Consider the following 25,490-nt stretch of genomic DNA (forward strand, 5'->3'; position numbering starts at 1 on the left):
AGAGAAAGGGAGAGGGCTGAGCATAGTCACCCAAAAATAGGAAGCTACAGCATTACTCACTACCTTGAGGACTCGCCTGCCCTTCTTCCTTTTCGATTACTCAGCAGACGTTCTTAAATCAGTTGCTCGGTTTTTAAATGCACCTGCCAAAACGTGATTTCGGAGGACACGCATCCACGCACTGAAGTCAGCACAGCAGTTACTGCTACCCCCTGGCTTCAGTGAGAAAGGGCATGGCATTTTAAGTGAGCCTCACTACTTCAAACTGTAACACAGCATCAGATAGAGCAGGGTGCTGTACGTGGTTGAACAACTACCTGTTCATTCCTCTATCAGAAGCTGAAATCTTCAAGGACAGGATTCCCAAAGATTCTATTACTGAGTTGCTTTTGAGGCCTGCTGCAGTAAAACAGGGCAAATCTACCCTCATGAAGGAAAACACTATTTCTAAAAAAGCCACAGTTCTTCAAAATTCAAGTTTGCCATGTATGTTACAGTCTCCAGTGCAAGGCTCCCCGTTCTGTTCTGATGATGGGAGAAGCGGAATTTGCTCCAAGCTACTGCTAACAGCACTACTTCCACTGAAACTTCTCAGTAAAAATCAGCGGATTCTTTGAATGCATCTGAATATCCTTGGAGGAGAACAAGTGACAAGTCATTTCAAAAGGGGAGGGAAAAAAAAAAAACAAACCAAAAAACAATCCACATAAAAGGTTTTATTTCTTTATATAAAGATGTTTGTACTGCCAACAGCTATAAGTCTAAGAATAATTTAGCGTCACACAGCTGGACAGACTTCAGCTCCTGGATTCTCTATTGCTGTGTGCCTCTCTCATCCATCGTGTACTTTTTTACACTAGCATGTAATGGACCAGTACCACATTTCTCCAGAGCAACTAAGATGTATGCAGCTATGAAGACTTTGGGCTCTGCACTGTAACTGGATTCTAAATATGCAACCCATTCGGAAAGAAAAAAAAGTGCTAAATTTTTTTTTTTTAACTTACACCATACTTGATATCAAATATTCCCCATCACTCCATATTAACATTTGTTTCTAAGACATCAGATGTTTACAATCAGAGGATATGTACACCATACAATGAATCAAAATACACCAGCATGCCACTGAGAGACGTTGGCCTTCCAGGGTTTCCCAAAGACTTCTCACTTCAAATGCATAAGTATTAATACAGTGGTGGGGGCTTCTGTGTTACGGGTTTTTTTTTTACTTCTTGCAATGAAAATGAAGGAGAGAGATGGCTGAGAAAACCACACTTTTTTAAAAAAAAAGAAAAAAGTTAACTATAGGAAATTGCTTAACTGGAATGTGGCAACTTGCCATGTTCTCTGAAAGTGTCTTTTACAACAGCAAAATGTCTTTATATTAACAAGTTGCTATGAGATTACATTTGGGGATTGTCAGAAGAACAAAATACACTAAAACCTGCTCTCTTCAAAATGCTTTGAAGCTATAAAGCAAGCTTCCTCATTTCAGATTTTAAGAGGAAAAAATAAAAACTTCAGTATGTTCTGCCATGCAATGGGGATCAGAGATTTTCAGTTTGCTCATCAATTTCCGAGAATGCTTCCAGAGCACTATGTACAATGCACTGAGGCACGAAATATAGGAATGAAAAATCTGTGCAAGCATAATTGAGATTTAGCTGCTGAGTAGTAAGGAGGTCATCCACAGCTCAGCTCTAGAAAAGACTCCTAAAACAATTTAAAAATAAAGTGGAGTCAATAGATGATTGTATGAGTTTTCTTTATCTTTCCTCTAGGGCTGGGTATATCATTAGGAAGTGGGAATCCTACTGAGTTTGCTTCCCTGGTCAGCTCTCTCCTTCTCAAAAACCAAACATGCATACCCACACAGTTCATCTTTCCAACTCCCTCTCTTTGTGCAGTCCCACCTGTCCTCCGGTTAGCCTTTCTGCTCTCAAAATCAGGAGCATTACAGACTCAGGCAAACATCTGTGAAGTGGGAAGCCAATGTGAGGGAACAGAGCACCCAGCCCATGAGGTCTAAGACATGCTTCCCATCAGGCAAGTATCCCCAAACCAGCTCTTGTGTGACATAGTGAGTAAGCACATCTCACAATTGGGCCATAGTACAAATGAACACAAAATTCCAATTATGCCCGAGAGATCCTCAGCTAAAGAATCACTTCTCCAAAACACTCGATCTCCTGCTGTAGAAGTATTCACACTACTACTGTATTTGCTTAACTCTACTGTTTGCAGAAGGCTAAAATTTCATGAGATTTAATGCAGTTTGAGAAACGTACTTCTACGCAATTAGGAATGAGGGAGAAGAGCATTCTGGATAGCCAATCACCCCAAAACAGAGGAAGGACTTCCCTGCAGGGATCACAGATAGAAAATCCCCTCCGAAACCCCAGTACCATCCCCCTGAAGGAGTCAGTGTTATTGTAATGAGAATGAAGGACTAGTTGAAGAAGTTTGGGTTTAATGTGAGATGTGGGGAAATGTTATGAAGCAGAAGAATGGTGTTGCAGGAAGGATTTATTGCCTTTTTCCTGATTTTGTTTTGAAGTTACTGAGGTGAGCTATGTGTATAAACTCTACTGTTTTACTCTGCTATAAAACTGCAGCTCAGTTGCTGGGTTTCTTTGACTCTGTGTTGAATGAGGTTTTGTACTGGACTAGTTCTTCCTTCCTACTCCCCCTGCTATTCTGCAGGGACATGAACAGAAAGAGTGAGGCAACAGGAAGAGCAGGAGTTGCCTCTACAGAGACAAAGCAGGATGTGACCTCTGTTCCCTAAACAGGGCACAAATGGTCAGATCATGATATCCAAGCTGGTGTCTTCCTAAAAGAAAGACTACAGCAAGGCCCAAAGTGAAGCTGTTAATCTTGGGTTAGCAACTGTGAATTTAATGACATCAGTGGTGCTTTGTAGGAGGAATTTAATTATTAACTGCAAAGAACTTAAATTAGTGACTATTCTGATGGACTCTTGCTTAACAAAGCTCTAACACTCTAGTACTTGATGGAGCCTCAACTCTGCTAAACTTTGATTTTAGGAAGTATTGGTGCTGCTCCTACTCAAGAACATCCAGCTCCTGCAGCCTTGGTGGTCTGCTCGGGTAGGAGAGAGTGTCTGGAAACCTGTGTGATGGTCTGTTGAGCGCGAGGCTACCCTTCCCCACTCAGGCTGGGCTGTCCTACTAAACTCTGCCTTTGAATTTAACAGCCTGTGACCCTGGCTTGTTCCCACGAGCCGCCTGACCCCCTGCTTCCCAGAGCAGCACACAGATTGCTAGCTGGAACAAGGCTATGAGAGGGAATTACCGCAAGGTAGTCTCATCCCCAGGTCCAGATACTGGGGTCTCTTCTCAGCCTCAGATCTAAAAACTGCTGTATTTAGCATGCAGCAAAGTACAGTTGAGGGAGGCTTTACTGCTAGTGGCTAAGCACCCTCACTAACTCAGTGCTGCCGTGCTGGCTACAGTTACAATCAGATTCTTGTTGTAGGGGCTGTACAAATACCAAAGATGGTACCCAGTGCTAGAAGTTCATGTTTTGAGGATAGTGATTCAACTAGTTCAGCCTCTTTAATCTCCAGCTTAGGAGACCACACCAACTTCTGAACACACCTGCCTTCAAAGCCAGGACCCTGGGTGACCTTGTCTGTGAAGGATTTCTTCTAGAAATCCTTTTCTAATGGGAAAAACAAACAAACAAACAAACAAACAAATCAACGTTGCAGTTAAGATGACTAGCTTGGTTAGTGGTAGTTAGGATGACTGAACTCCAGAGCAGCTACACCCACATACCACAACAGGGCTGTGACAGCAGGTGTAATTGCTCAGGCCATTACAGTCAGAACAGCCACATCTGCCAGGGCCACTGAAGCCTGACCCCCAACCTAGCAAGGTAATTTTGCATATGTTTTATTCAGCTATGCCCTAGCTCAGGAGTTCAAACACATGCTGAGGCAAAGCTAAGAACTGGACTCAATACATCTCAAGAGACTAAAAAGGGAAGCTTCCACTGCTGGTTTAGAGCTTAGTCCTCCATGTATATCTCTTCTGCTGGAAGGGACCTTACTTAGTTTGGTATGGATGACTCCTGAACCAGCTTCTTGCAGTGCTTCAACTCTAGCTTGCTTTTCCTGTTTAGCCAAAACACTTCTGTGTGAAGCTAAGTAAAGCTGACCTAGAGTTTGTTTATGCTTTCAAAGGGTATATGTTCTGCACTGGAAATTAGTACCTCTAACCAGACTGACTCTCTACTACAATAATAACTGGAAATGAACTCTGGACCATCGGCTCCCAGCCACTCTGTGTTAGATCATGTTGCATAAATAATAGCCAAGTCTGGGGGAGGGGAACACTCTTTCAGTGACACGGAGCAACCTGCCTTCTGCTACAAAGGCAAATACTCCTCTAGCAGATGCACAAAAGCTTCAGACCAGTGATGATATACATGAAACCAAACCATACATTAATGGGAGAAAGAGAGAAGAAAAAGCTTTTGGGTTACACAGGAGCTGAAAGGAAAGGGACCAGGCTATAAAGCCAACTACTATATAGTTTCACTTGAGCTTGAACCTTGAGACTAGCAGATAACCTGTCAGGAGTGTGCTTCAGTATTACAATCCAGATAAGGAATGCCAAGGCTCCGTTTGTCTTGTAACCATGCCATTTGTAATAGCTATTCCAACATGAGAATTACAGTGCAATGGAAGTGCAGTTAAGTCCCTTCTTATCCCAACTTAATAACAACAATGTGGGAGACAGGACATCAGAACTACAAGCACCTTCTCTGAAGTGTGTCTGTCCTAGCTACTTGCCAAGAGAGGTTAGAAAAAACTGTGTCTAGTAGAAACGTTCTCATGAATAGGTGGACTGCTTTCCGTTCCTTTCAGTGGAGACCATAACAAGCTCAGCTTTCAGTTACAATCTTTTAAAAACTCCCTTCTAGTCTTTGGTCGTTCTGGAGAAACAGGAAGGATAAAAGCATGTGTTGAGCACAGGCAGTCCTCCCTCTTATTGTAGGGGGGGAGTTGTAGAGTACACAACTTCTCACCCCAATTGTTCATTCTGAGGAGCCTTTCAAAACATGCTGACACATGTAGTGTATCTACACAATAAGATTGTAAATTAGTCTTTTCCTTCACAAAAGGCTCATGACAAATTATGATCTTCAAGAGATACAATGACCCGCTAAATTGTCTATTGGTCTCTTGAGGGGTTTCCAGGGCCTCCCTGAACATCAATTCCCAAAGTCCTAAAATCAAACATCTGCACTTATCCACTGAAAGAATGCATGGCTTGGGTAATGGTAGAGTCACTTTCGTACATTCTATTCTTGATTCCTAACTATACTAATAGTTCATTATCAGACTCAGGAAAAGGTTCAAGCTCTTAAAAATGCAGAGAAAGACGTTAAGAGAAATTGCACTTTAAAGCATTTCTGTAATCATTTAAGTGGCAGAGATTTTAAAGCCAGGTGTGAACAAATTAAATCTTTATACAAACAGTGAATATTATTTAGGTCATGGGTAGCAGTAGTTGGATGTTATGGGGGCGCGGATGAGAGCATCATGAAAGAAATTGCTTGCCACATACGTGGCTCAAAAGGAAGAAACACAACTAGGAGTTGGTTCTGGATGTTATGAAGGGGCTGAATGAGCTGGAGCAGCAAAGCTGATCTACAAAGAGAGGAACAAGGAAGAAGGCAACAGAGGAGGGTCAAGAGCAAGGCACAGGCTTTGAAAGGTGACATAGCTCCGATGGTATGCTATCGTTGTGAAGGTATTATGGCAATTTACTGTGGTATTGACCCCATATGTGATGCAAGAAAAATTAGAAGCTCTTGTCACATGGTCTTGTAATCTTGGTAGCAGTTCTTTGTCCTTGTGCACTGGTGTGTAGAAATAGTAAATTACAACTTGTGATCTGGAAGCATCAGTCTTTTGAGAGCAGGACGCATTTTGTACAAATGATTAACATTTTTTACAGGTTGAAGACCAGCAATGGCAAAATAGCTGGAAACAGGACATTGACAATCACTAGATTCCCCTTTAAGCCTAGTTTTAAATACTATGTAAGGTAACTACATCAAATTTTGGTTGTGCAACTACAAAATCTGGATAATTTCTGCATCAACTTTTATAGATCAGATGCAGAGGGTAAGTCAACCCAGTATTTGTTTCTTTAGCATGCATATGGGAGAAATAAAATCAAGGTAAAGTCATTGGCCTGATGTCAGATACGGCCTTCCATAGCGTATCAAATATCCTTTCTCCATACACTCAGTTGAGATTTGTGCTTCAGAATGAAGGCATATTACTGTCCTCTGTTCTGGATCAGGTCACAAAGCTTCAACTGAGCTGTATTTTGCTCTCTCAGCACTACAAATCCATCAAGCGAAGCAAAGTACCACCAAGTACCGCAAAATTATTCTTTTAAAACCTACACTGGAAGGAATTTGACAGAAGCAAGACAAACAAACTCATCTTCCAAAGTACTTAGTAATTTTCCAGCAATGAACCCGAGTTGCATCCACAGCCTGCACACTAAGCACTGAAAACACACTCATTGTAAATACCAAATAAGCATAATAAATACAGGGAATAAAGTTTCCAAAGGTGACAGTTCTGTAACACTGATTATATATCTTCAAACTGCATTTTACTTCAGAGGCTATGTAAACAGTGGATGGAAGACTGTTGTTATTGCTGTAAACTTGTGGGTATACTTGGGTGGAGGCAGGCTGGTACCCTCCCATGCTGGGGCTTTCGCACAAAGAATGTGAGCTGAACTGGAAAAAAAAGTAATGTTGCTGAAACAACCATCCAGCAAGATGAAAGAAGGGGTATCTTACACCTGTAAAATTTTCACCACCTTATGGGACAGGTGAAAAGGCAGAGAAAGAATCCTTCTGAATTCTGAAAATACCCACTTTCTCAGTTTCTTATCCTTTGCTATTTGAGTGTTGTTTTTTACTACCTTGCCTATTCAAAAACCACTTTACATCAGACCAAGGCTGAAGACAGTACAACAGCACTCCTGTTTAAATAGCTGGAGCTTCAAGTGAGGGCCAAGGCCACACTGTTTAAGGTGTTCAACCTTGAAAGACACTTATAAAAGAACTGAGCCAGCAGACACTAGAGCTAAATTCAGCTCTTACCCTAGTTTTAAACTGCTTCAACTCCTTTGTTTTCAGCACAGCCACATTCAGTTTCTACTATTGTACAGAAAATTGGGCTCACATAACCCAACGTTCGTCTAATGTCAATTGGATAACCCCAAGGAACCCAAGTGGGGCCCTAAGTTAAAGCCAGCTGTACTCTTTGCTACAGCTATGTCACTTACATGATACCTTCAGCAGCCCAAGTGTTCCATCAAGTGATACGGCTGTAAATAATTTACCAGCAGCCCCATAACACTTGATTAAAACCTACTGAAAGAGGATCTAATTAAATTGTCTCTGAAAGAACAGATAGTGATATGACAACTGTGTAAAGGGCAGATGGCAAGCAGAAGCTCATCCGAACATGAGAAAATAATTTAGAAGGTACCTTTATCTGCATTAAGTTGTGGTGATCTCCACCTGTCTGATGCTGGCTGTTCTGGAGATTGTTCCTTCATTCTGCCTTTGGGCGTCTGAAGCGACAGCATGAGGACTGGCTGTCCTCAGGAGTGGCATTTGGGCACCTGTAGAATAAGTACCTAATCTCTTAGGCAGCTGGGTTCCAAAGTGTTTACTCCATCTTTTAGCAATGAGCAGCAGCCGGGAGGTAAAGTTTGGAACTGCACAAGTCATAGAACTGGCAGTCTTTTTTATAAAGGCTGTATAGAGGACTGTTGGTAACAATAAGGAGTACTGTAGTCAGTAGTCAATACTATTAAACTCTGCAAGGCCGTTAGTTTTAAAGCTGTGTATCTGCTGCACTGTGAAAGTTATGTTTTACAGATTAAACGATAGTTGGAAAATACATTATAGGAACATAATGACTACCTTGCCACAAATCATATGTGCTTTAAGATAAAGGAACACAGCTCAACCCAGATGTTTACTATGTCTTTCAGCCTTTGAGGAAAAGAGCTCTATTTCTTCCTTCACAACTAAGAAGAGACATGTACATAAACCTAACATCAGGGAGTTAAGTATAAATCTGCAGTAGTCCCAAAGTCCAAATGTGTATCACCTAATTCACAGTTTTGCTTGGAAACTAAGAATTAACTGAAGAAAATATGGACTTTTGTATTCTGTTGAATGAATTACAATTCGTACAAAGGGCATGAACCATGTGCATGTTGCTTTAACGCTACTGTCTTGTTTCCAGTAAGGCAGACCCCAAAGATAAGGCATTTATTTTCCGTCAGGTGAAGGACAGCCCAGGGTGGAATCACAGCTCACCTCTTAAAGATGTGCCTCTCTTCTCATTCCCATGTCTGAATGAGTTTCACTTCTTAAATTTCTCAGCTGCCATTGAAGAGTGATGTTATAATCTTAATAAATACAGGCTGTAGCTTGTTACAGACTGTTGCAGACTGCACTACTTCTAAGTCACAATGCAGGCCCAAAATCTTATTCTACAAATAGGTCAAACTTGGACAACCAGGCAGCAGCAGACATGCTGTGGAGTTTCAGAAGAGAAATGCCCTGGCCTGTAAGTCACACATTTCTGGCTGGGATAAATTGATACGCACCTCCAGGTTGGGTGCCGGTCACTGGGCACAGTAAAACTGAGCTGCTTTTGAGGAGCAGAACAAAGCTAGGGTAAACACTGGGATTGGGCTGAGTGCAGAAAGTTGACTGAAAACTGCTCCAATGTAATCCTCAATACTCTTTAAAAAGTTAGCAATGCAGACATGCAGAAGAATAGCTCTTGCCCATATAAGCCCACATTAGAGGATGCAATACCCAAAATAAATCATCCCTTCCTCATACAGAGTTCATGCCAGTCCTCAGCCATAGAAATTCATATTTATAGCCCAATTTGCCAGCACCTGGAAGCAGGTTTCTTTTAAGGTTATATTGCTAACTACCTTCCCCATTCCCCAACAGCAAAGGCATAAACAAAAATGGAAATGAAAGCAACATTAAAAGATACTAAAATCAAAGTTTGGCAGGTACCCAACCACACCATTTCAACACAGATTTGGAAGAGAGCCCTTCAAGCAGGCAATAGCCATTAAAGAAAGAGATTTTTCCAATCATTCACTTGGGAGATAGCTGCTGCACGTGCAACTGCGATGGCAGGGGCACTGCGATCCCCGAATTACCAGAGACCAAAGAGGAAATGATTCCTGCTTCAGGGTCAGACCCTTAGCTAAAGCAAATAGGTCCTATTTCACATGAATCTACATTAAATCCTGAAAAGGATCTGAACCCTCTTGAGTGAATGTGTGTGTTGTGTCACCAGTGTGATGATGAGTGGAAGAGGGGGTGCTCTGATAGTATTAAGTGCCCTTGTTCTTATTTTATAAAAAACCTTCCTGTACCCCAGCACTTACCCAAGTGACTAGGAAAGCTCATGCAAACTGAGCCATCCCTCCTGAGCAGGGACACTAGCCACTGGATCGACATGGCTCCTTCTGCCCATCTCTCACTCTGCCTCAGGTTTTAAGCTGTAAAAGGTCTCCCCATTGTTTTGCAAACTCAGATGAGGACAGTTAACAGCAACTCTTCCACCAGTTGCAGAAATGAAGGTTCAGCCTAGTCTCTGAGCATGTCTATCCCAGCTGGGGTTAGAGAATCTATTGCTCAGAGACAGGCTTTCAAAATAATTAAACGTGATTCTGGTGTAGCTACAGGAGATCAAAGCAAAAGCTGTCATGTTATCCACACTGATCTCACAGAAGCTGCAATCTATTTGCAGTCAGTTACATTGGGATTGGGTACATGCCAGGTTTTTTTAGGAGGGAAATTGTTAGACTCTCTTACACTTTGAAAATAAACACTGCAAAACTCAACCCTCTCCTTGGTGGTTCTCATAACCGCTGCTGTGCAGGTTAGCTTGTAAAGTACCTCTCCCAGAATGCCTATCATTTAAGCACAGGAAGGTCATGCACTTTAGAAAGTCTTATCCTTAGACAACTCTGCAACCATCTGCACAGCAGCATGGAAACCATACTATGCTCTCCTCTGAACAGAAGGCTCTTTGGACTACTTAATATGCCAATACTGCAAAAAGAGGTGGTACCAGGAATTCTTGGAGGAAAAGCTCTCAAAATAATTTTTCCAAAAGAAATGAGCCTTTCTTACTGATAAAATTCAAAATCCCGCCTCCATCAGAGTGGCTCTCCAATTCTCCCCATGTCCTTTGCCCCAGAGTTTGAGGTCAGATAAATCTCAGAGCCACAGCTTCTTGCAGTAAGGGACTGAAGGCTCAGCATTTAGAAGAACTCTAAGGAATTCTAGCAATGTGGAGACTTGCAGTGCTTGCTGATACTGTTCCCACACCATCGAGGCTTTGTCAGGAAAGCTGACAAAGACCGTGCTGCTAACCCACCCTGCACAGTACTGTTTGAATGTGGAGACTTTATTCTTTGCAGGATAAAGGGGCCATGCCTCGTATGGAAGAGACCTCACACCAGGCTGCTCTTGTCAAGAATACACGAAAACAGAAAAGGCTGAGCCAGCCTATTTATGTAGAGGATCCATGAAAAGTGAAAGGGAGAGGCAGGGATCAGACCATGCGTTTCCTCATGTGTTTCCACTTCCCCCCTGCACCTTGGTTTTACAGCTGCAGGAAAGATCAAACCAGAACTGTGCAAAATTGTTGAGTCAGGCTGTGGCTGTGGGGCCTCGGAGAGGCTGTCCGCAACACTTAAACCAGAGGACAAAACCTTGTGATAAGGCAGGGGGCTGAGCAGCTGGAAAGGCACTGCAGGGTAGAGACAGTCAAGGGGTATGACGTACCCACTGCACTGGGCACAAGCAGGATTCACTAGGCTGAAGGTACGTGGTAGAGCCCTGCCTAGGAAAGGTTAAGAACCAGAAGCATTTTGCATTAAGAGAACTGAAAGGAGGACGCAGGTTAAGCCCAGTAGAAGGATTGAGCTGGTCCTGGCTAAGTTAGCACAATGAAGAAGGCCAGAAACAAGCATGGGTACTTCTGTGAACTCCCCAGCAGCCTGCTCAAAGCTCTTCTGACCTACAGCACTAGGCTCTAACAGTGAGAAGGATGCCCTGAAATGTGTCTCAGCCAGTTAGGAGGTCTCTGTTGCCCCAGAGGTCATGCTCCCACATCGATGGCACTGCCAGTCTATCCAGAAAGGGGCCTGCCTTTACCTCTGTAACAAACAGCCAGCATTCTGGTCAGAACTTCAGCTGCCTTAATCAGATGTTAGACTCAGTGAAGTGAGGGGTTAAGAAAAGTTGGCCTCTGGAGCTAGACAGGTAACTGGCATTTCACATCCCTTCTCTTCCCAAAAACCTGTACCTCGGCAGCATGTTAACCCTGAATTCGCTGGGCAAGAGCACCTGCAACAGTGCGTGGTCAGCATGTTTCAGAGCTCTTACTGCTCAATTCCTGCAGGATGAGCATACCATCAGACACCTGAGCCACCAGCACTGACTGATGCTTCCTCCCCTCAGTCTTCCTCACCCCTCCATTCCAAACAGCTCCTAGTTGCTCCACTGTATCACAAAGTTGACTACCACAGCAACGAGCAAAGCAATTTCTGCACATGGCTTTAAGAAGGAATATCTTGTAGTTATCACGTCTGCATTCTCTTCCCTGTGCTGCCATGAAAAACTGGGTGCCTTGAAGCCAGGTGCTCAGTCTCTCTCAACTCACCCTTCTTGGCACAACAGTTCAAAAGGACACTGAAAAAAACTGTTAGTAAAATGCTACAGGCAGGATCTGCCCCTTTGTTAAGGAACACAGCAAAGGCACTTCAACTCGACTACAGAGAGGAGCTGCAAGGAGCACTCTAACACTACCGCAGACTTCAGCTAAGAGCAGTGCTGCATCACCACTGCATTGCTGCTGGCAGAGTCCTCATTTCTCACTCAAATGAGGGGATAGACGCTACTACTTTCAGTTTGAAATCTTATGTTGCAAGGTGTCCATTAACTTCAAAGCTCTTCACAACAGACTACAAACTAGTTATTCTTGGCAACTGAGGCAATTTGAATAACACAGTAGGGAAAAAAAAAAAAAAAAAAAAAAAGGAAAGAACACATCAGTGGAACTGAACTGGAGCACGCCTTGAGAGCAGAATGGTGTTGTAGACTTAGTTTCCGTAAGAATCAAAAACTAAGTATTAGTGTCAGCCTAGCAGAAGTATTCAGCTAGCTCTTGCTAAATTAGCTATGCCTCCAGTTATAGATTAGCAGATGATAATTGATAAGGCCCATTTAGTTAGATGCAACCAGGTAATTAATTACTGCTACAGAGGTGCATTCAACATTATTACAAAAAACATCTTCCCCCAAAGCAGGCTTGTATTTCCTGCAAATGTGGTCTCAGCACAAATCCAGCCAGTGTTCCAGTACAGTTGCCCGGAGCTTACAGCAGCTCTCCTTTCTCCCTCCAAACCTTAGTTTCCACAAACTCAAGTCACCAGCCATGATAGCACACAGTCCAGGAACTTGGGGTACACTGAGAGGTGTCCCACAGAAACTCTGCCTTACTATACCCATGCGAAACACCTCCAATACAACAGTGCTTAAATCAGGCCTGTAGCAGTCAACCAGTGGTTCTACAAACACTATGTTTGACTCATAAAGCAAGACTGAACCAGTTTTAACAGACTGATATCCTGGCTTAATACAAATAGGATTGACAAGCCCTTTGATATCTACTGTGGGGTTTCTCCCATCTTAGTTGTGTGAGCAAATATGATGTTTTTGGTGTTTGTACTCACATTGGCTTACTTCAACACTAAGACCTCCTTCCTCTTCCAAAGCGTTTACAGACACCCTTATGTTTCAAAGGAAAAACAAGGAGGGGGCGGGGGGGGGAGGGGGGGGGGGGGGGGGGGAAGACCTGTCTTTTTCCAAAGGGAGCAGGTTGAAGGCCTCTGCAAATCTCCCCAAATGGATCAGTCTCCTGATAACAATACCTGTGTATTTTAGTCTGTTGTTTCCTTAAAACAAGGGAGAATAAAGAAGGGCATAGCTTCCAGAATTCACTAAAATGAGGGGAAAGATATACTGCATCTGCATTAAGAGAGCTTGATACTACTAGCTGGTGCTGGTTTGAGGCACTCGAAACTGTCTCTATAGAAATTGTGGGAGAGTTAAAGTTAGAAGTCTTCGTAAGAAATGTTTTACTTTGTGGAAAGTTTCAGTTTTGGTCAGAAAGACAAAAAGCCTGTAAACTGAAACATTTTGCTTAGCAGATGAAGAACAGTTTTTAAGAGGGAGATGTCTAAAAAAGTCAGGAAACTTTAAACACCAAAATCTTACCACTTCTGTTTATTTCAGTGGAGCTATGCAACCATATCCTAAAGCAGGATTTAGTCCTCTAACTTACTCTAATGGTGAAAAGAAGAAAACACTGCTCTGGAAGATGAAGAATGTTGCTAGAAAATTCTCCATGCTTTAAGGATGGGTAGGGAGACGGGTGGAAAGGTTCTCCTAGAGCACTGGGTCCAGCCTAAGAGGCACTGACACATCTTCCAGTAACCGTCCTTACTGACAGGTCCATTTACCCCCCCTATCTAGTACCTTTTAGGGGTGATGTCCAGTCGAAGTTCTCAAACTGTAATTGTAGTGTAAAACATATTAATGATTTCTTCTTTACAGTTTATTCAGCATCATTAATAACTAAAAATAAAACCTCACACTGGAATCTGCAAGCCTCAACAATAGCCCACACACAGAGCAGCAATGAGAAGCTCAAGACTTCCTTTCTAAATTTAGATTGCTTCAAACAGAAGTGAAAGTTTTTTGATAAATCAACAAACCCATGTTTTAGAAACACATAAGGAAAGTAGAACTGAGCAGGAAAGGGCTTGCCTGCCCTGTTAAACTTACTTTCAAAAGGCTTCCGAAGATTTTCAGGGACTCAGACCCGAGGCTCCTGGCTGCATTCTGAAAACTGGGGCAAATTATGTGTTTTAGCAGTGTCAGATCAGAGCAGCTCAGAGCCCGGATCTGCTGTGTCCCAGCAAGATTCCTCAGTGTCATGTTAATTACTGCTCTAAAGTAGACCTCACAGCTTCTGCTATTAGAGCTCTTCCATTCAGGATAACTAATAATCATCGTATCAGAGGCACTCTGTAGCCCCTGATCAAAGCACACTTCCTTATTCTACTGAATAAGTGTCCTGTGATTCTCCTCTGCTTCCCCAGGATGCACACAGTACAAATTAGATTTTCTCTCTCGACAGAACAGAAATGATAGAGACCTGGCCTCTGTTCACTTTAGAATACATTCCTGAGGAAAAAAAGACAGCTATATTTTGACTTTAAAGCCAAATTTAAAAGTACCAAAAGCAAGACGGAGGCAGTGGATCCAATTCTGCCAGCAGAATCCTGCAAGCAGACAGGGAATGGCTAATGGGCATTTAGCAGCTTCATTGCAACTGTTCTCCGAGTTATACCAACAAATGTCCAGGGAGATTCTGCAGATGATATCTGTAATTCCATTACACTGACATTAAAGGAATAACTACTGTTCAACTATTTTCTGGACAGTGACTGCCCTAACTTAAGGCAAGCTAGCACTTCCCCGTAGACACATGCAAACATGGTGTAGCCACATGGGTGAGTCTTCACAGACTTGGAATTAGTCCTTTAAAACATAGAGCACCAAGATAGATTCTCCCTACCAAAATTTAAAACTAGGACAACCTGGTCAGTGGCTTGTTTTGCACTGTGATAGAGACAAAGGATGCCCTGGCCCAAGAGACACGCTCAGAAGACGACACACTCACAGAAAAAAAAAATTCAAGGCAATGATGAGGATTTACCTATCTTACTCTTAGACAGAGGATGCCATGGGCCTGCAGTGGGCTTCAGCCTCTCAACACGGTCCCACCAACCACCCCCCAAGGATAACCAGAAGAAAGACATGAAACTCCTTGTTTTCTCCTTTTAGGAAAAACACTGCTAGAAAAAAAAAAAAAAACAAAAAAAAACACAACCCAAAAACACAACAGGAAGCTGTCTCTTTTTTTCCTCTCATTCATTAAAGCATGGAAAGCGTACTTGACTCACGGCCATCTAAGCACACATTCTGCATGCACTGTTAGACCCCCTTCCCAAATCACTTTTGGCTGACCAAAGGTGTTGCTAGCCAAGCTACAAAATTCACAACCCATATTTAGGTGGGGAGAGTTCTACTGAAAAGCTGGCTACTTTTACTTGTCATTGTGGCTTTACTTTGTAGGAAGCAAGTGATTTAAAGTATTTTGAATGATATCCTGAAAAACACCTGAAAAGGCTCAGAGCCAAAGCAAGTAAATATTCTGGCTTTGAGTTCTGTTTTAGTCTTTTCCACACTAACAACAGTACCTTTCTGCTACCATGTGCTTTGCCCACTATGCCAAACATCACAATCCCTCTGCTATGCTGAACTTGTACACTTCTGCAGCCAGCTGAAAGCTATTTCCACCTAGTATCTCTATCCTAGCCACCTTTAAAAATACCAAACAAACAAACAAACAAACAAAAAAACCAACAAAACCAAACCACTCACTTCTTGGCAGCAAAAACACTGGCCAGCTCCTCATCTCCTGTACACTTGCATAACCACATTGATTTCAACAGCAATTTAAAGCATCACTGTATGGGTCATGTTGCTAAACAGTCGTGAGGTCAAGTGCATAAATCCAGTGAGATTTGTGTCTTCCATCTACCTACAGCCCCAACAGCTCAGGCATAAGATACATGTGCTGCACTTAGAGAAAGATGAACAAAAGCCATCTATTATCAGGCTGGGCTGCAATACACAGATGACGAGAGAGATCAGGGGCTAAACTAAGGTTTGAATTTCCACCTTAGGAATGCTCTGGGGTTCAGTTTAAACATCTTGTGCAAAAAGCAGGTTTACGATGTAGACAGTAAGCTCAGCCACAGAACTGGCAATTGTCAACTAGCCTGGGTTCAAGTGAACACTTACAGCTGCACCAGTGATTACTTCATGTTCCTTGGATTGTGTACAGTGGGAGTACAGCTTGGCTGGGACATGCCTCTGGGATCTGTAGGTGGCACAGGAGCTCTGTGCAGCTCCAGCTTAAGGCAAAAGACGTATCTGATCACCTGTATGCTCTGGCAGTCCTTCACTGTCCTCCCCCCTTATCAGCAATACAGGGTTTCTCTAGTTTAACTTGGGACAGATCCTGTGTCCTAGATTCTGGGTGCATGGACTACAGCCCACCACCTGCTCTCGCCTGAGCTACACCAGTAAGGAATAGCTGCAGTCAAAGCCAAGCCAGATTGCCAAACTGTTTCTTAGTCACATCAACCTGGTCTTTGACTAGGTTCAGATTCCCACCAAGAAGCAGGAGTGCCCACAACACTTCTATGCACAAATGCTCACAAGTTATGTCTTGGAAGAACGACCCGTTTCTTTTGGAATAAGTGTGTTTCAAGATTCAGAGAGTCTCTGTTCCTCCGATTTGCTAGCTGTGGCAACACTGTGCTGCTGGTAGCGGTGACTGTGTGGGATTATGCCATGGGAGCGAGAAACACGCAGGGAAGGAAGTCTCCAAGAGATGTCTGAGTCAGTATCTCTGGGTGGTGTCATCTATACATCGTTCTGTGCCTTTCACCACAGCAGTAATCTAGCCAATACATTCTCCAACCCCCAGAACAGTGGGAGATAGCCAGGCTTGCTTTCGTTACAATTTTCCTTTTGGTAAAAAAAATTGAAAAATAAAAATCCCTATGGGCTGAAAATAAGGATAAGAAATCTTAGCCTTAAAGGGAAGGTGAGAGTTTATCCCTCAAGCATCTGAAAGATTACATGGTCTACGCTGGAAATATCATTTTAATCATAACTATTTCCTAAATAATTTGGTGTGTCACGTGACTTCTTTTGTTAAGTATTCCTATTCATGAACAAAAACAGGTGATAAATTTGTGTACCACCATGCTGACTCATAGCTGTAAATTTGTCACTCGTATGCAGCTGTAACACTAATTGGGGTTTTCCTTGTGTAAAATGCCGTTAATAATAGCTAGCATTTGAACTTGAGTAACAGACCAAGATCTGCTCAGGTGGCATCTGTGCAAGCTTGGTTACATCCACGAGTTTAGCTGGATACAGCTGAGCTTCAGGTCGGGCTACTTCACTGATTAGATCAATTCTGAACATGCAATAAACATCATATTGAACATGGAGACTGAGGGTTGTCTGCACGACAGACTGTGGGTTTCTGTTAGTGTGTCTAGGCACATACCTATGTACAGAAGTCTCAACTCCAGGCTCTGCTGAACTTCTTTATCGGAGCCCAGTTGCTGAAAAGGGTCTCCAAGCTGACTCTGCATGAAGATGAGCAGGAATATTTCTGTTTTAACATAATCCAGTGACCCCACAAGCAGTCTTAGAGACCCAAAGGCAGCACAAAGCATTATTCTGATACTTCCTTTCTTGCTTCTCAATCAGAGCAACGTAGAGGCAAATCTAAGGCAAGAAGTACATGCAGACCTTGACAGAGAAGTGAAGAGAGTCCCGTGTCATATCTTCATCTTGATGATAACCCACTCATCGGAGCTTGTCCTGGAAACTCCAGGTAAGTTAAAACACTGCTGCTGACTTTCCGTGTCAACATTTATACAATATCATTGGTAGGAGATGAGCTAAATTCCATTACGATGTGCAAATTCTCATCATATACAGACACACTGTCACAAAGAAATTATGTCTACAGACTTGATAATAATACATGGTTCTCCCTCCTTCCAAGTCGAACAGAATCTCTGTTGAAGCCTATCTTAAACAAACAAGAGCACAAATTTAAGAAAAAAGAAAGAGTCCTACAAAAACCAAGACACCTTTAAGAAACACAAATGTGTTGCATATATGCAAAAAGTAAGATGAAGTAAGATGCTTTCTTTTTCTCTTACATAAGACCTGCTGGAAAAGGAAGTCTTTTCAGCTGAACGTGGCTCATAAACATGTGGCTACAGGTTGCAGTTTGGCCTGAAAAATTTACTACTCCCACTACTTCCAATTTACAAACACACAGTCTTCCTTTCATTATGTGTACCACATGCCCAACATCCATTCTGCAAGTTTGGACAATGACAATTTCTCTTCTTCTCCTCTCATGCCCCCTCCCCCCCCCCCCCCCCCCCCATTTTCAAAGCATTTGTTTCTGCTTAGAGATTGCTTGGTAAAAGATAAGCCTTTTCCAGCCAAATTGCCCAATGAATCGAGATAATGACAAAGCAAGTTCAAACATATTTAATCCACAGGTATCCTTTAGCCAATATGAAAAACTGATATGTGGAGTAGTAGAATCGCTTATGTGTGACACAGCACAGCAGGAGTCGGGCTTTCTGATCTGGTGTTGTATTTTCTGGAGGTGCTCAACAGACGACATTCCCAAAGAAGTCAAAGTGATCTTTGCGCACAGAGCCAAGAGTGTCTCTATCACACACATAATCCAGCCACAGAGCAACGAGGACAGTTTTTCTTAAAGATCAGGCAGATCTTAGCAACGTATGCTACTGCCCCACCCTGACATTCCCACCATAACCAGTTTGGAGGCAGCTTCCATGCCAGAAACAGCGCAGTTAGCTCTTATGAGAGCCAAGGTAGAAAGAAAATACATCTATAATCTAAAGACACTCTAGGTCTCAGTTCAGCCTGCTCCTGCCTCATCTTTGCCGCAGTTAAAAGTGGGGGGGGATAGAAAGAGGTGTCCCATTTAGTCTCATAATTCCCACAGTTTACTGAACCAAACCAGCTATGACATTTCCAGCAGAAGAGATTGAGAAACCACAGGAACCCTCCCTGCAGCCAGCACGTAGGACTGTATTCTCCTCACCTCCAACAGACTGGCTTGAGCTGCAGTGTTAGAAGTTTCATGTGCTTCACTACAGATGTCAAGTCTAGTCCCATTACCAGCTTCCTAGCCAAATAAATTAATCCAGAAAGACACTGCTTTTACAGAAAAATACAGCTAAAAAGTATATGTTTCTAACTTTGCAAAAGCAATTTAAGAGTCAAACAAGGGATTAGCATAAGGACAGAGTTAAAGACTGACAAAGTTGTTTCTTTCCATGGATGCTGGGAGCAACACTAGACGCTCACCACATGGCAAGTCATTTTTTGCTGTCTTAAGAGCATAGGGGTTAAGATTACCATTATTTTCCATTTCAGCTTTGTAGTTGACTTGAGAAGTGAGTAAACCTGCTAGGACAGAACTGAAAGCAAGCCATATACCAAAGCACTAGGTAAAAAGAAAAACACTCTAGCACTTATTCGGCAGAACAGTACCACAAGGTCTTGTATTTTTTTAAAAGTTTTGTATCAGAGAACCTACTCTGCTAATAACCAAACTAAGACAATCTACTTTCCACTACAGGGAAACTCCCTGCCCTTCTAAGAAATGGCCTTCCTACATGTGAAACAGGGTCAGCTCAGCTCATGTAACACATCTATACTCAACACGTTATTTGCAAGCTATTCCCACAGCCCTTTCTTTCCCCACCTTCTTTCTGTATTACAGAAAGTTCTCCCTGCACTCATTTGAGCTACCATGACTGCTTCACCTGTCAGGGTCACAGTTTGAAACCCTCACCTACCATGTGCTTTATTTTGAGAAGACCTTATACACAAGAGGAATGAGGAAGGACTTCAAGCATTTCAGTAAATTGGGAGGGCCATAAGCATGCACTCAAATACTTTTAGTTAGGTTGGTGTTCTTGACTTTGAAGCACACACATTATGAATCATGTGGTATACATGACCGCTATCTAAGCTGTGAACCAGGCACAGAGGGAAGTGGTACCAAAAGGACCACGCTAGTATGTCTAGTGTGAAAAATAAAATAACACAAGCATTTAGATTGATTTGCACTGGGGTTTTAACCTATTGATTCCATTCACATTACAACTACTTTCAGAACTTCACGTCAGGGCTGTGCTAACCTTGGGATTAGAAGCGGCAATGAGCACGTGCTGCTGTCTGACTTGTGCTGCTATAGAGTTTAGACAGCCACGTCCATCTGATGTGATATTCGCCCCCACGCACGGGTGGTCTGAACACCTGCGGTTCACTGATATAGAAGACTGTCATCAAGGATCTGTGTCCCTTCACCTGTTAAGTTCACAGTTTTGACACCAAAACTAGCCATTACAGAACTTCCAGAGATGTATGAGCTATTTACAGATCGTATTATGGAAGCTTCCCTGCCTTCTGGCCCCTTTGAATAAAAACAAACAGTGAAATCAATAAACCGATTTTTGATGTAGTATATTGGAGTGCCTTCAAATCAGACACGTGCAGCCTCGCATTTGGCCTCAGGAGCTACTTCTTCAGCTTCCAGTCAAGTCCCCTCCCTTCCCAAACTAGTACTTCCTGCTTCCAGTTTGCTGCTTTCATCTATCTCATGTTTTATCATTTCCTTGTGGCTTTGCTACACAGTTTACCAGTTATACTGATGGAGCTAAGTTTTACAATTCTTTTTCCATTAAAAAGTTTCTGCACAAGAACAGAAGACTTGTGTAGATTGAAATCCAAAGTACAGATGAGGCTTGCAGGCCCAGCAACCATACCATTAGTAGCCACTAATCACAATCCACAGAGCCATTCGGTGACTTGGCAAGGCCACCCAGAGAACCACGGAGGCACTGGAGATCCAGCTCCCAGCTTCTGATTAAAACTACTGACTCTTGAGGAGTTGCCTACAGTCCGCCCAGAGCGGAGCACCACAGCCAAACCATCAGCACCGCTGGCTCCCTGCGGTATCGGAGCACCTGGCCCTACTGATGCGACCGACAGCAAACGCATGTGACCACGCACGCATTTCTGACACGTTAACCAAGGCACAATAATTACACCGTGGAACGCCACAGGCGGGTCACCTGGCACTAGAGACAACGCTGCAGCCCACCACCCTCTGGCACACCATGGGAAGTTACAACCCCGAGAAGTAAACGCAGACCCTCATCTCCTATGGCCTGGTTCTCTGCTCTGCATCTGAAGACAAACCCACTGCAGAGCAGTGCACAGTTAAGCACAAGACTCGGGCTATGCCTGACAACATGTATTTTGGTACAGGCAACTGAACAGAGCAAAGGGCACAGAGTCTATATCCATGTCCATAGCTTCACACGTTGGCAGGGATCCAGTACTTGGTTGAATTCCTGGAGAAATCATATACTGGACCGTGAATCAAAGACAATTTTTTCAGCTAAAATTTTTTCTGATCATCAGTGAATGTGGCACCCATTTGTTTAAGCAGATGAAGATTTAAGAGGAATGCATGCACGCACTCGACAACTATCACTACAAACAGCTTTTTTTGCTTTAAGAAGAACCTGAAGACGGTAACAAGCCTTTATCCTTTGTGAATAAAGGTTTCCTTTTAGAACAGGTCCACCAGCAAAATACTGATGATCGTTTTCTGAAATGATGCTGATTGACATTGTTTGAGCATTAAAAAGGCCTTCAGTAGGGTTGCCAAAAGCCTACACAAATATTGTTTTATAAAGAATAGCCTTTTGAACACTATTCGGAGGTGGCAGGAGGAAAACAAATGCTACAAATTTGAAAAAAAACAAAGCAAAACAAAAACACCTCACAAAACAAAACAAACAAAAAAATCCACAAAAAAAGGCAGAGGAATAAAAAAGGAAGACCGATACATTTCCAAGAGGTTGTGCCAAAAGCTACCTACCATCTATTGTTTCAGGTTTTTTCCCACCTTAATTTCTCATGTGATGGATTTTGCAGCATGTTTGTTACAGTTACACTGTTGTAATGATCTTTCTTCCTAAGGGCCCAGTGCTTTAGCTCCACAGTCTCCAGTATCAGACTGCAGAAAAAGACCATTAGCATTTACATGAAACTTCTATCAAAGAAGAGGGGGGGGTTGTTGACCCCGCTTAGAGCAACATTACCTGGACACAAGGTAAAAGGAAATGTTATTTAAGTATGTAAAGGTCAAACGAGCTAAGCAAAAATCAGTCTACGTTCCCTTTCTAAATACTTATGGAGACTCATATACAAATTCAGCCCTTCTTTAAAAGCATCGTAACAGCGCATGTTTTAGCTTAAAGAGTTTCATATAATCTTTCTAAACAGCAAAACACCTCTCCAACCCGGACGGCGATGATGTTTGTCAGCCACACCAACAGACTGAAAAGGAGGATCAGATTAGATCAGTGAAACAGAGCCAGGGATAGAGACAGGCCTGGAGTAAAGGGCAGGAACCGTCAAACACCAAAGACCCGAGGGAAAGCGTGAGCCCCTCCAGCTTCTGCCCGGGATCCCCGAGTCAGCCCCGCTCCCCCCCCCAGCGCCCCCGGGGCTCCCGCGAACCCGCCCGCCCCGGGGCCCGCCCGCCGGCTCCCCCGCACCTGCCCTCCCCTCGCCTTTAGCACCCCGCTCCGCCCGACGCCTTTTTAGCGGCGGGGGGGCCCTGCCACGGCCGGCCCGGCCCCACAGCCGGGCCGCGGAGGGGCCCGACCCCCTGCTGACAGGGCTGCCGGGGGGGGTCCCGCCTTCCTCCGCACACCCCCACACCGTCCCCTGCCCGGCGGAGGGCGGGCGGCGGTGCCTCACGGCCCAGCCACCGGCGGGGACGTGCGGTCGCCGGTGCTGAGGGGAAAGGGCGCCGGGGGGGGGGGGGGGGGGCAGGCCCCGCGAAGGGCAGGCCTCGTCCCCCGGCGGGGAGGCACAGGCTCCCCTTCCGCGGCTGCCGAGCCCCGTACCTCCAAGGTGCGGATCTCCTGCTGGGTGAGGTCGTTGGACGCGGCGCACTTCGTGCGGAGCCCGCGCAGGTTGGAGAGCGAGATGTCGATGAGGTCCTGCAGCAGCCCGCACTGCTGCAGCGTGCTCCGCACGGCCGGCAAGCCCCGCGCCGCCGCCTCGCCGCCGCTCCGCTCCTTCCTCTCCAGCATGCCGGCGGCTCGCAGGGCAGCCGCTCTATCCATTCCTCGGCATCAGGGAGGCCGGGGAGGAGAGGCGGCGGCGGCGGCGGGGGGAGCGGCAGGGAGGGAGGGCGGGCAGCCGGCGGTTCGCTCCGCCCCGCCGCTCCTCCCCGGGCAATTACCGCGTATTAACATGCACGGCGGCGAGGCACCGCGGGCGCGGCCGATCCGCGCAGGCGGTGGCTGCTCCGCCCCGCCCGGCCCCGCCGCCTCCCTCAGCGCCCGCCTTAGCCTTCCCACAGGTATGGCGGGAGTTGCAGCTCGCTCCAGAGGAGCCCAAGGCGCCGGTCGGCTGAAGGAGAAAGGGTGAGGGGCAGCGCTGGGCCTGGCCAGCCCGCAGGTGTGAAGGAGCTCCGAGCGCCGGGCGAGGGGCTGAGCCCGTTCGCTGTGTCCGGAGGCGCGAAATGCCATAGGGGCCTGAAGGGCCGGTGGTGAAGCGCTGCGTCAAAATGGCGCTGCGTGTGGGGGGCGCCATCCCGCAGAAGCCCCGTGGGCCTGGGCCGTGGCCGTGGCCGTGGCCGGAGCCATCGGGGCCGACGCCCGTGGGGTGGGGAGAGCAGCTGTGGGGTTCGCTGGCGCTGGTGACACCCGTGCTGCCACGCCAGCACGAACCGAGCGCTAGCTGCGGACAAGTCAGTCCACAGAGAATTTTCCTAAAATAGGCTTTCCCAAATGGTTCTATAAATCGATCAGGTACGTGTTTTATTTGACATAAATGCTTACTTAGTAAAGAATAAGTGCAGGTCTAGTACAAGAAGTGGCCATTATTATAAACATCTTTTAGTGAATATAAACACTTGAGCGCAATAGTTGTGTGGGTTCGTTCATCTTGTGAGTAGGAGGGAACTAATTTTATTACGGCCTTGTGGAACCACCGGGGTTTCAGCTTTCACAATGGAAACTAGAAAAATGGTACAGGGAACTGCATTACAGGTGCATTTGGTTGCATATCCTAAAAGTCTGATGGACTTGCACAGAACTGAGTTGTCAGTGCAGGAATCACGCATCTCCCGGTTATTAGAAGAATTAGGACTGCTCGTCTGATGTGAGGGATCCCGAAAGGCAAGTTGGTTGCATCCTGCTGACAAAAGAAGATAGCCTCCTTAATTTGGACAAGATTGACACCAGGTTTTAAAGGCTGAAATGACATCTGAGCCACCTGTGGCAATACACAAGAGTTTTATACAAAAAAAAAAAGGAAACAATATGAATATAGGACATGAGGCAGTGGATCAGGGCAAATCAGCTGACACTGAGCTGTTTTTCTCATGGCTAGATGGATACTGGTATCCACATTAGTTTGTGTGCGTTTCATTAAGTAGTATGGCATATGCTGTTCAGTAATTTTCTTAAGAATGTGGGTCAGGTTAAGTATTTGATTTCATTGTCATTATTCACATGCTGTAAATTTCATACGCACTAAGGGCTTTGCTGGATTAGAGTTTAATTAGTTTGCCATCTGATGAGTCCTGTGGTTTTGGGAAAGTAACTTATTTTGCTATTACCTCCGTGTTTCTGACCTTGTGAGAAAGTCTTTATATACCCCCTCTCAGGAGCACTGAAAGTTTAGCACTGGAAGTTTTAGTTTGTAGAACTCTGACAGACCAACACCTCAAATACAGGTGACTGTGTAACTGGGAAATATTATTAGTGGGGATATTATTCTTATAGACATTCTTTGTATACCCACCTGAGAACACTTAGTTGCCGACAGACAAGAAGCCAAGTGTATTGCATAAGAGAGCAAACTAGGAAAATTGTGGCCTGTGCATCACAAGATACTTGGCATTCTCTGCAAGTGTTTGTGTACTGCGTTGGGAGTGCCGGCCTCATTAACTGGCTACCATAAGTGGGCAGCATTCCAGTCCCAGCATACAAGACTGCCCTCCAGGCCTGCATGGAAAAATGTGCTGACTAAACACTCCATACGCGCCATGCATTCATGTCCCTGCTCAGCATTGCTCGCTGCCCGCATGTTCGCGAGGCTGTCGCATTCACAGGAGAAACCGGCACTCTCCGAGTGCTCTTCTGTGGAAGCCGGTTACACGCAGGCGAGCTGCTCTGACTCCAGCAGCAAGGCTGAAAGAAGAGGCAGAGCTGCACACACTGAACCCCAGGGAAACCATTGTCTTGTGCCGAGATGAACCCAGAGCTGTGTTCGCGCAGGACCGCAGCCTTGGGTGTCCCACAGAGTTGCAGCCTGCGTCATCCAGGGTGACCACTGAACAGATGTGATGCTGAGATACCAGGAGCAGACATGTGTGAACATGGGGGTGGGGAGGGAGTGTAATTTTTGTGATTTCATGGATGAGGCCAGCAGGATTTCACAGGGAGTGTATCCCTTCTTCTAGACCCACAAAACCAGCTGTGACGGAGCATCCTCATGTATTGTTCTTATGATGGGACGCAGATTCTGTTCAACTGTCACACGCATCTATGTTAGGG

The 25,490-nt window shown here is 44.6% G+C and overlaps 1 protein-coding gene across 4 annotated transcripts in view; it reads right to left on the bottom strand.

The window, feature by feature from the left end:
- Window positions 1-23,145, bottom strand: part of KSR1 (kinase suppressor of ras 1) — a 74,797-nt gene extending 51,652 nt beyond the window's left edge. For all 4 annotated transcript variants that reach the window (XM_042791544.1, XM_042791543.1, XM_033004770.2 and 1 more), the window contains exon 1: window positions 22,827-23,145. In XM_042791544.1, the coding sequence (XP_042647478.1) occupies window positions 22,827-23,048 (222 nt within the window). In that variant the 5' untranslated portion in view covers window positions 23,049-23,145. The remainder of the gene's footprint in view (window positions 1-22,826) is intronic.
- Window positions 23,146-25,490: the final 2,345 nt, after the last annotated feature.

This window comes from Tyto alba, unplaced genomic scaffold (assembly GCF_018691265.1).
Source record: "Tyto alba isolate M040663 unplaced genomic scaffold, T.alba_DEE_v4.0 Super-Scaffold_19, whole genome shotgun sequence".
Lineage (NCBI taxonomy): Eukaryota > Metazoa > Chordata > Aves > Strigiformes > Tytonidae > Tyto > Tyto alba.